At 40.4% G+C, this 12,414-nt stretch overlaps 1 protein-coding gene across 3 annotated transcripts in view; it reads right to left on the reverse strand.

Moving 5' to 3' along the window:
* TGFBR3 (transforming growth factor beta receptor 3) overlaps window positions 1-12,414 on the reverse strand; it is a 112,619-nt gene that overhangs the window by 47,396 nt on the left and 52,809 nt on the right. For all 3 annotated transcript variants that reach the window (XM_084211479.1, XM_084211477.1, XM_084211478.1), the window contains exon 4: window positions 795-932. In XM_084211479.1, coding sequence (XP_084067605.1) covers window positions 795-932 — 138 coding nt within the window. The remainder of the gene's footprint in view (window positions 1-794; window positions 933-12,414) is intronic.

The following is a 12,414-nucleotide window of genomic DNA, read 5'->3' on the forward strand; positions in this document are numbered from 1 at the left end:
AGGAGCAAAATTAAGCCCTATAAGGACACTGCTAAAAATAATCAAGTTTAGTTCTGCAATTAGAGTTGAATATAGTGAAAGCTGCAACTTTCATAAAGACAACTCATGATTAGACATGATGTCATGCATTAAAAATTTAATCCAAACAACTTGTCTGTTTCACTACAAATAGCAAACTTGAATGTCCTGGCAAACTGTAAGGACATGATTTACAAATACTAGGTAATATTTGGATCTTGCATTATAAGCAGTGCTCCAGTCTTTCTGAGAAATAAAAATGACTTCATTCTGGGCTTAGCTTGGTCATTTCAACAGACCAAAACTTCATCAGAGACATAAACCATAACTGGACATATTGAGCTCAATAGATACAAAGTTTTGTTTTGGTCACAGACCACACAATTAGCATCCACTCTTAATATTTCCAATCACTCTGAGGCTTTTTGCTTTATGGTTCTATTAGACTTCCAATGAGGACTGGCAATCTGGTATAACCTCACAGCTTTTTGAACTCTAATGGCTGGTAGTTTTAATAATTATATAATGTGCAGATTCTGAAAAGCAGTTTTGCTTTCCTTTTCTTAAATTCACAGAACAAGTAATTGGCTACTTTTTCCAAACTGCTTTGCCCTACCACCTAACTGTTCCCCAGAGCCCTACAATGAAACTTGACCCTCTCTTAACTTTTTTTTTAATCTAAGTTTGAAAATTTTCCAAATGAATACCATTAACTCCATGCCTTATGTGACAAGCAGCTATGACAGAGAGCAGGCCAGAGCACTGTGTACACTTACAAAGAAAACTCTTCGGATTCCAGGTGCCAATCTTTCTGTTTTTAGCTTCCAGACTAAAGGCAAAGGAGAGTTGAGAAGAAACACCAGAGGCTTCTGATGAATATGCACTGATGAAATTGGATTCAAATGTAATGTGACCTACAGAAAAACACAGAAATATGTGAATACTTCCTGGAATTTGAAACAATGAATCAAAGGTACTTTATACATATACACATATTAGGACTTTCAGCATTCAGACCTCTTGACTCAACATTACAGACAAATCTACTTCCACAAAAGTCAGTCAACAGAGCACAGAGAACATAAAATATGAAACAGTTAACATTTGTGCTCTATGCTTGCAAAGCACTGCTAAAAAGAAAACCTTGGCAAATGCTGATGAAAAATATCTTATGCAAAAGGTCAAACCACTAAGCTGAGAGTTGGAGAACAAGGAGATAAAACTGCAAAGCAAACTCTGGTTTCTAGATGGTAGTCTCAAAGCTGGCTTTGAGTATAAAACCTCATCTGCTGATTCTGTTAAGGGCATAAATCAAGCCTGCAACACAAATAAAACTAAACAAACAAAAACCAGGAGGAACGAATCCAGAAACACAAGCGAGTACTACATTACTTTATGGAAGGAATTCCAAAAGAAATTCTAACATACACTAGGGAAAGAAAATGCCTGTGTTCAGAGGCTAAAAAGATACACAGGGTAAATGATCTGAGGAAAGTGGACATCATGGAAGTGAGGCAACCTGTTAGAAGTGGCTTTGAAACAAGCAGTTTGTAGTTGCTGGAAGTCCCTCCTGCCCAGCTCCTCGGATCCCAGTGCTGCCCTTCCAGAAAGGGGTCAGTGTTGGACAAAACCATAACCAAACACACAACAGAACAGCTTATCCTTTTTTAGCATATACAGACTTGCAATTGATATTACAGTGGTTTTTGTGGCATCTAAGAAGCTGTTTAAGCAGTAATTTAGCTTGCTACTTCATCCCACATTACAGGAACAAACCTCTAGTGTTCAATGGAGAGATGATCTACCATAGACTGAGCAGGGAAGCTGATGTCTCACCATACTGGTAACAGGCAGGTTCCCTGACAATCACAGCTCTTTCTTAAAAAAGTATAGAGGAAGCAAACATGAACACAACCACCAGTTTGAGTGGTGGCAAGCAGAAATGATCACAAAGATAATTCACAATTAATTCTGTATCCTGATAGAGAAATTAAAAGGATATTTGAGATAGAAAAGGGCCACTATGTATATAGTTCATTGCATGATTCTTATATGGTGGCAAACAACCCTTCGTTTACCAGTAAAGTAAATGGAGATTCATCCAGTAAACTAACTAGATGAAAGCTAGAGACCAAACTGAAAACTAAGTACCTATTACTGTTGAAAATATTTTCCAAAATAGACAGAGTGGTTTTAGTTTGGTTGGTTTAGGTTTTTTGCTTTGTTTGGGATTTTTTCCTTTGGTTGGTTTGTTTTTTGAGGTTTTTTGAATTTTTTTTTACTTTTTTATTTTATTTATTTCACCTTGCAAAGTTCACCATCACTATAAAGTCAAAGCCAGGCCCTGGTCTCAGGTCTGAGACACCAGAGGACAGCAAAAAGACCTTTTGTCACTACTTAAGAATTTGCAAAAAAGCTAGAAAACAGCTGGCTGTCCTCTCACACTAAGTGGTAGCAATTGCTTACAAACAGAAAGCACCAGATGCTGCAATGCCACTGACATGCCACATGCACTGAAATGCCACCTTCAAAAAGGTGTCTCCAGTCCCCACAGTGACAGACATCACACCCCACACACGCACCTCTGGGAGCGCCAAGGACATCCCTGTCCTCCTCTTTGGAAAACTGAGTGGATCCATATTTGTACTAAAGCCAAGCTGCCTTAAAGAACGAGCTCCTCCTCTGGCCAGCAGCTGGGCAGTGCCAGCCCTGCCTGCAGGAAGGTCAGGCAGTGCCACCTTCTGCTCTCTGCAGCCACCTCTGGCACCACCTGGCCTCCCCAGCAGAGGACATGGGGGTATTTACACATCTCATCAAGAAAACACCAAGTACAACAGACTACCAAGAACCACATTTCTCTCCATTTTCTGCCCCTAAAGAATAAAATTCCTCATTTTAGCAAACTGCAAAGTGTTAGTGCTCTCAATTCTAATGGGAGGACAGAGACCTGAAATGCCAAACAGTCACGTTCTTAGCTACAGAAACTGCTTTGCTCTGTCAGCTATAGAGCCAAAGTAGTTCTGTTACCTGAAAATAAGAGAGAAATTATTCATTTTACAAGACTCCTGGTTTGTTGTTCTTTCTAGAAATGGAGAGGTCAAAGTAAAAAGGAAAAGGTGTTTAGAGCCACTATTAAATTCATGACAATTAAACAGCTTTCATTAATTCTTGTGGCTTTTCAGCTGTAGTCACTGCTAATTAATAATAAGCTGTTAAAACTATTAAATGTAATTACCTTGCTCTAGGCTTATGTTTTCTTACAAAACAATAAAAACACTGTAATCTCAGTTTAGTAATGTAGTCCAGTTATATCTTTTGAAGTTCTGATCTCAGAAATATGAGTTCAAATTTCATGCTAATTTTTTTTCAGCTTCAAATGGCATAAAGTGCATCCAACATACTTCCATGCCCAATAATAAATGATTTCCCATGATCCTAGATATTTATGAAATTACTTATAATATAGTTTGTGTGCTTAAATACTAAGAATAAAAACCAGTAACAATCCTCTTGCACTGGCCAACAGCAGCACTCAGCTTAGGCTTGCATCCTGGCTGTGTTTTTGTCAGAATGTCAGGTCAGTGTAAAAGATAAAGTTCTTATCAGAAACTTCAAAAAAGTTTTGCTATTTAAAACCTCCATTATTTATTAAAAGCAGGAATGATACAATACAATTAACATACTCTGAAAACTTCACCTCAGAAACAGCTAGGCCAAGTCCTTTGGGTAATAATGGAGAAGTACCTCTGTTTCAACTGATCTCAGACAAATTTGTTCAAAACCAACATCTATCAGACAAGACAGATGTTTTAGATTTCATGAAGATTTCTTCCTGTTGTTTTAGTCACATGAGAGCATCTAGAGCAATCATACTGCCTTAGTGAGAAAATCAGAGACTCTTTGCAACTGGATCTACTATCAGACTTTGCAGTTGCTATTCCCTCAGCTTGTAAAATTAAAGATGTACATAATGCAGACATACATTATTATCTCCATACATGCATGAAAATAATCAACAAAGTTTGAGCTGTATGCAGAAGTGGGGATGTATCTATCCATGCCTTTGGCTGAAACTGCAGGATAAATTATACCACATAATGAAATTTTCCTACATTTCTGCCTGAAAAGTGCAGATCCTTGGGAAAAGCTACAGGACTTCAACACCAAATCAACTTTTTCATAACTAAATTAAATGCTTCTGTGCAAATTTTCTAAATAAAGGTGATTTTGTATTACAGCACTCCTCAGTTATGCTCTTGATTAAGCAACAAAACACATAATGCAAAATTCATGTGCCTAGCTCTAAACTTGAGAAAGAATATAGTTAATGTGACCTGCATGTTAATGCAGTTAATGTTCTGCAGCAGCCTCCACCACTGTACTCCTCAGCATATATATTCCCTGCCACTACACTTGTTTACATAACAAAGTACTCAGGAAAAAACTGAGTCTTGAGCAAAAAAACAACTTGGTTCTACAAACTGGGAAAAAAAAACAAACCCAGAGCTCCACAGAAACTGCTGAGGACCATCTTGGTCATCATCTTTTTCATAATCACTTTCTGCTTCAGAGCTAGCACTGCTGAGGACCTTACACCTGCTGGGTAGCCAAGTCTGAATGTGACTGTTCCTACTGAGAAGTTGTACAAAATTAACTCCTCACAGTGTAACCATTGCCTCCTTTATATTTACAGTTGCTCCAACATCACTGTCAGTACTCAACGATACACAGCAGTGGTATCTGTTAGGAGAGACTTTCTTCTGGTTCTTAGGAAGTTTTTCAGGCAAACTGCTGGGGAGTTACCAGCACTCAATCTTTACACCAAAACCCTGCTGCCAAAAAACCCTGCTGGGTTTTTTACATTGCATAACTACAGCCAGTGGGTATCACAGGGAAAGTTCAGCCCAAGTACGGTAGGCATCGTCAGAACAGCTCACCAGAGAGGTGTTTATGTGAGGGAGAGTGGTTTGAACTGCAGAGTCCAAGTGAAAGCCTGGACTTGACTATGCATCAGAGGCATTTAAATGCCTCTTCCCACTCCTGCTTCAGAGACTGAAAGGCTTAACAGGACTCTAAGGTGTTAAAAGTTATGACATCAACACAAGCACAAGTTCAACACTCCAGCTGCACCAGCACCTCTAGCCTGACACCAGCCCTCTCTTTAGCTGTGCCTTGCTGAGCTTTCTGCTGCCACAGCTGTGCTCCCACTGACTTGTCCCTTGGCAAATTTCTGCCATGGCTGCCTCCATCCACAGCACTGCAGAGGAAGACCTTCATCCCTACTCTCTCTACAGCAATCTCAACAAAATACCATTTCTGCTGCAGTGTCCCACTGTGGCTCTAGTTCTACCATGTATTAGCTGAGTCCCAAGTGATCCCCCTCCCCTGGACACCTTTCTGTCTCATCTTAGCTCAAGAGCTATTCAAGACACATCCTTTCTCATGGCTACAGTTCACAGCACCTACAGAACACAACTCAAATTGATAGAAAGACACTGAATTGCTTTCAATCACCAGAAAAAAAAAAGTTTCTAATTAATAGCATAAGAGATAACTATAAATTTTCCCCTTCTTTTTGTATTTTCATTGGCACAATCCATATTACTAAATATTTATGGAAGCCTTACCCAGAAACTCCAGCAGAAACTAATCCTATATGTGTTCAGTACTGTAAAGAGTGTTTTGAAGACATGGTGTGAAACTCTAAACTCACTGAACTCTGTGGTAAATTCCTAACTTTTTCTGAAACTCCCATATAAGCTTTAAAAAAAACCCAAAACATCAGAGATCCAAAAAGGGACATTCTCCACTCATTCCTAGATTTTCTAAGAAAAAGCTTATAAAGTATAGATATTTGGTACTTCTCAACAACATACTACTTCATTCAAAGTCTTCTGCAACTCAGGCAGCTCTGTGACCAGTTTAGTCAAACCATACCAACAGAAAATTAAACCAGAATAATTAAATGGACTTGGACATTTTTAGGTCACCTAGTCCATTTAAAAAGCAGCTGCTATCGCTTTGCCCATATTATTTTAAAAACATATTAAGAGACAGCATTATTACCCAAGCAGACGGCACCACAACAGTAAAGGAAAATAAATCAATGTGGTCCAACACATTCCTCAGTCCCAGTGAAGGGCTCATTTGATCACAAAGCTGTTGCACAGCCAACATTTTCATTGTGCAATCAATAGCTAGGCCAGACCTTCTGGGCATGTGTGTCAGCAATGGCCCTCTCAGCAAGGCTCAACTTCAGCAGCTGTTTGCAGAGGAAGCTCCTCTTCAGACTCACGTCTGGCCCCCTTTGGCACACACTCCTCCAAATAATACATGACTAACTTGTGAGGAATACAAGGATTTGGTCATAGCTGAAAATGACAGACTAAAGCTATTCTGAAAGTCTTAGAACAAAACCTCCACGTTCCTCTTCAAAGCATCCAGGTACAGGTGGGATGTGAAGCCCAGTGGCTGCGTCCTATTTGCTAGGATGCATTTGCCCTTCATCGGCGCAGTGCCCACCGAAGCTCTGCTGGCACTGCTGAGCCAGCTGCCTCTGTCCAGAGCGTGCTGGTCACTGCTGCCTGCACATTCTGCAGTTCCTTTAAGGTCTCCAGCAGCAGCAAGGTTAAGGAGGCTGCAGAGGCTTCTGTCCCCAGAGATCAGTTTCATGGAAGGCTGAGTATCACCACAGAAACCAACTACAAAAACAGTCTACGGGCTCCTGCCCCGCTCCTCTGCTAAAGCAATTTGTACTATGTGAAAGGCAAGGACGCAAATGCTGAAAACTGATCAAAGTAAATGCTGCTGTTAAAGTACCATTTTGTTTTGCTGACTTCAAGGCATCAAATCACAGGCTCTGTGTTTTGCTCCAAAAAGATGAAAGCTAAGTGCCAAGGATTTGTAAGGTTGAATTAACTATTCCGGCATGAAGACCTTTAGATGAATTCATAGCACATTTTCCAAAACAACCATTACAAATCTGTGCTAAAAAGCCAGGAGAAAATATGCGGTGTTGTATTGAATTACACTGTCTAGGCTTGGACAGGTGCCCTCTAAAAAAGAAGAAAAAAAGAATTTTAACTCTCAGATCACATAAGTATGTTTTCTGACTTACAAGTGATGCAGTAAAGACAGATTTATGACATCTTAACTCATTACTCTGCTGCGAAGATTAAATTTACTCATTCAAAGCAGGCAAAATTTAGAGCTGAAATATGAAAATTTACACCTATCTCTGCCCTAAGTGTTCTCACTCCTTTTAGTAATACAATATTTATAGAACATAGTTTATTCTGGTATTACAAGTCAAAGAAATTAATCTGAAGAAACTTATTTTTACAGTTCACTTGTGTCTATCAGTATAGGAGATTTGGAATTTCTACTGAAATTCACTAGAAAAAAATATAATGTTAGTACATTGGCCATAATAGAATTCAATTAAGGATTAATCCTATAATCCAGCTCAACTGGTGGGATCTGGTACTGCATCAGTTTCTTATCAAGTACTTTGGGAAGGATCCTTTTCTTCTTCAAATAAAACTAAAGAAAAAGCGTACTCTTTAGACAGGGATTGTGATTCAAAATGGAATACTGTTTTTTCCTCCCCCTCATATTTTTGCTAGGCTCACTGAATATTGTGTTACAGATTTGATACCTAGCCAGCTATAGTAGATCACAATATCCAGCTTTTGAGAGCCAACAGTTTCTGAGAGAGAGTTTGCTGATTTTTCCAAGAAACTCAAAATACATTCACATGGTGTTACTGCTCAAATGTAACTTTGCTCGCAGGGTTTCATATTTGCATTCTTAAATCAAATGATTGTATAAGCAGGTTCCTAAAAGCACACAAGATCCTACTGCTTCCCTTCTGGGAAGGTTCTCCAATGCAGACTCTTTGTCCAGACAGGGCAAGCACCAATTTTTGAAAACTCACCTCAGCAATCAGACAGAAGATCTGCAAAACAGTATCAAAGAAACCACTAACTGCAGGGAAACTGCAATGGCACTAAAAACAAGCACTCCTACCCACAGAGAGTTACTTTCTCTCCCACGGAACCCAACAATGTGCCACCTTTCCAGCCCTTGCCAGGGACACACCATGCCACCTTCTCTCTGCCAGAGCACCACTCATGGAGGCTGCTGGGGCAGGGACCTGTCCCGCTGGGAGAGAGTAGGGAAGGAAAGACCTGTTCTTATTTCCAGGATGAGGCACACCTCAATCCTTAGGGAATGGATCTGAGTCCCAGGTACCATCCCCCAGGTGCATGGGGGACTGAAGTTTATTTTCAAGGCTCATGTAACACTCTAATTTTAAAATCAACCCTTTGCTTATTTTACCCTAAGTACACGATTGCAAATAGATTGGCATTGCCTGGACCTTCTCGCCCACAACAGTACTAGAGGACCAGATTGACTAAACAGCAGTTATAGCTCAGTTTTAAAAATCATGGGAAAGATTCACCCCTGGCATAATTCCACTGAAGCTACTGGCATTAAACCAGAGACTGATGAGGTCCCATACATTACTCCATGAAAGAGAGAATACTATTGCACAATCTCTTGACTGTTACAATCTACCGCCCAGACTGGAAAATGAGGCTCCATAAAAAAGAAGATAAGAAAACAGAAAAGTTGATAAGGACTGCCCAACTATGACCTGTGGCCCACTGCACTCTCCTCATTAAGTACTCTGAAAAATCTTGGACCAAAAGGTGTTTGAAAACTCCTTTTCCCTTCACCCTCATTTGTTCTACAATAGGGGCTAAAAGTCAGGGTGTGCTGTGCTAGACACAAAGAGCTTAAAAATCAAGTCCTACAGCACATGAATATGAAAACATCCACAAACAAACTATTTTGAATTATGCATGATGTTCCCATTATTAATGATTCAGAGGAAAATCAGAGAATCACAGAACAAGCTGAGTTGGAAGGGACCCTCACAATGATTATCGAGTCCAACTCCTGGCCCTGCACAGCAGCATCCCCAAGAGTGCCTGAGAGCATTGTCCAACACTTCTTGAACTCTGTCAGACTTAGGGCTGTGACCACTTCCCTGGGGGTTCCAGTACCCAGCCTCTGAGTGAAGAACCTTTTCCTAATACCCAACTTAAGCTTTCCCTGACACAATTCTAAGTCACTGTCTTGGGTCCTGTCACTGGTCACCGCAGAGAAGAGATCAGTGCCCGCCCATCTCTTCCCCTCATGAGGAAGTTGAAGAATGTGGTGTGTCCCCTCAGTCTCCTCTTCCCTAGGCTGAACAGACCAACTGACCTCAGCTGCTAAACAACAGCCCCAGAACATGAGATCAAGACAAGAAGCAAACAAAGTCCCTTCACCTTCAGCAGGGATGAAGGTGCCTTCATCCAAACTCTCACCCTTGAGAGTTTGGCACCTCTTCCCTGTAGAGCAGCACAGGATTCTTAATGAAGACCTAAGGCTTCAGAACCAGCTAGAAAACTGACCTGCCCATACACTGACTTCATACTTGTATCCAACAGTTGGATGAGAGAGCCCTTTAGAACAAAAGCCTAAGGGCTTGCAGCATAGCCAAAAAATTATCTGTAGTTCTGCCTCCAGTGTAAGTTCTGGTATGTTAAATGACCAAGCTAAGGGTCTGTGTAATTGGATGGAATTGCAGCACATTTAGATCTTCTCATGTGGCTTGTAATTCAGCTGCTCCACACAACAGACTAAAAAAAGCAAATTACAAATAAAATTTAGTACTATAACATTATCAAAGACATCATGTGCCAGATGAGTATGCTGTATGACATTAAACATACTGCTCTGTTCCTGGCAGCAGAGTTGCCTGTGTCTGGTTCATAACTGGTGGTTTCCTGCACCAGTGATACTTTCTCCTCAAAAGTGGAAGAGCAGGCAACCAGGCTGGTAAGGTTTTACTGGAAATGCAGTGCCTGTTCAGAAAGCACCACAGCTCACACAGCATAAGAAAATTCTGACACAAGGAGACATTACAAAATAGTTCTTCTAGCTTCATGAAAATAATGGGCTATTTTTGCCTGCAGCTTAGTCACATCATTTATTTTCTGACAAAAACATAGCAAATTAATTTCTGATGTTCCTACATTGTTATTCTTAGCTGGAGCAGCCAAATGCTAATAATATATGCAAATACCTAGGTAATAAAAGCTATTCCTCACACAAATAACCTGGCAAATATGCAGGACAGTTACTGAAGTCCTTTTTGCAATCAAAAGGGGTATGACTTTCCAGGGCAAAAATAGTAAGAGTAAAAAAATGAGGGTTTGTATAAGGACAGAACACGAAGGGCAATAACTGTATTACCATAAGTCATACTGAGACAGTTCTGTAACAATCATCTTGAAAGAATAACCCAAAGAGTTTACTGATAAATTTTATGTAGATATCATACACACACTGCCTATGTTAGCTTTGTTTACCTGAATTATACAAAATCCATCTTCCCCTGTGCATACACATTTCAGTTGAATTATCACTGAATGTGTTCAGCATTACATACTTTGAGAACCAGAATTCTCTTTCTTCCTGAAAAAGAAGATTTTTCGAAAACTTCTGTCCGCAGCAAAGAAAGCAGTCTCTGCACATGCAATTCTGCTCAGCTTTGCCAACTAAATGTAACTTTCACACGACAATCCCCACTTTGGTCACCTGCAGAGCAAGGGCTGCCTAGGTTGACCAGCCCCATGGTTTGGTCAATGGAAAACTGATGCCCATCAGTGCAAAGCTGGGACTCCTTTGCCCATTCTGTCTGTGACCTGATTGAGATGCTCAGGCTCCCAAAGATTAAGTGAAACCATTTGTGCCGTCTGCCCTTCTGCAGATCAGCCAGGCTTCCCAAAACAGTACTTTGCTCAGCTTTGCATAAATCAGTAGATGTCAACACCATTCACATGGCATACAATGGATCCTGAGGGGACAGTCTTCCTTTTACACATTTTGTGGGAAAATTCCTTGTTGGTTTTAGATCTGTCCCTATACACCACAAATACAGCATCTCCCCTACTGTTGCTAGTGGCCTATTCAGAAAATGGTATCATCACACTAAGTTTTACTTTAATAATTAAGGTAGAAGACTCATGCAGAAATGAAACAAATTTCCAGATAATTTTCTAGTCCACATTTATTTGTACATATATTGCAGATCTAAGTTTTCCTTCAGTGCATCACCTGGGCTGCAAATATTAATTTGCCTTCCCTTCTCACACCCCTAAACTATTAGTAGGTAGCTGTGTAACAGGGTATACAGTGCCCTGAAGAGAAAAAATGGATGTGGAGGCAGTTAACTATGTCAGAGGATACCTGAGTACATCCTAAAAAGCAGCTCTAATCCCAAAGGAAAAGCTTCTTAAACTGAGACATAAAAGACATATGATAACTATCTGCCAGGACTGTTTTCCTTAATGCATTTGGGGCCTTCTAAACTGATCGACACAGGCTATTTCAGGTAAACACAAGTTTCCACTGCCTGTATTTTCAGCAAGCTAGATAGACGCTAGCCACCCAGCAGAAACTACAGAGCTGCACTAATGTATCACTGAAGTTTGATCCATCTTGTCTCTCAACAGGCCTTGTTAGCCCAGTACAACACTAACACTGAATGCTGTGTGCATTCAGAGACAGTACTAGCACTACCTCATCTCCACCAGGTCTGAGGCTAGAGCTGACAGCAGGTCTCATCTCAAATGCAAAACACCATGCAGATGTAACATAGCACACAGTGTCTAAAAAACATCATGGCAAACCAGGTAAATGAATACAGATTTTCCAAATCTCAGGGTGGATCTTTAATGGTTTAACATCATACTTTCCACTGTTTCACAAGCTGCAGGTGGGGAAGGGGAAGAGGCTGAGATAATAGGGCTTCAGACAGCAAGTAAATACTACAAACAAAGAAGAAAAAGATGACAGAAAGACTGCAAGGGCAAAGGGTTATGCCATTAGAAAGCCTCCACACACAAAAGAGTTTGGTCCTCGGGGTTTGCAGCTAGACCACACATAGATCCAGGTGACTAGAAAAGAGAAACTTCATTCTACAGGTGTCTTTTAAAGAGGCACTGTCACAGAGAAAGTGTAAAATGCAGTGCTCAGTGCTCACATCTTTACTGGACATGCAAAACGAAATTCTTGCTTTCCAAGCCAGGGTTAGGAACAGCATGTGTGCATGACTCATAAAAAACCAAAAACCTAGCAGCAGCTCCAGATTTAGGAAACAGTTTTGTTTACTTTATTGTCAGTAACTCACCAGCCCAAGTAAGAGTTGGTGCAAATGTGCGTCTGTACTAAATATGCTCACAAACAGTATTAGAAATTAAATACAAAGGAAACTGCTTTCAAAAGATTAAAAGTAATTGCTACCAATGTACTGTCTCTCTACTCCCCTGGGGTGGGTCT

Source organism: Fringilla coelebs (assembly GCF_963513975.1).
Source record: "Fringilla coelebs genome assembly, chromosome: 9".
NCBI lineage: Eukaryota > Metazoa > Chordata > Aves > Passeriformes > Fringillidae > Fringilla > Fringilla coelebs.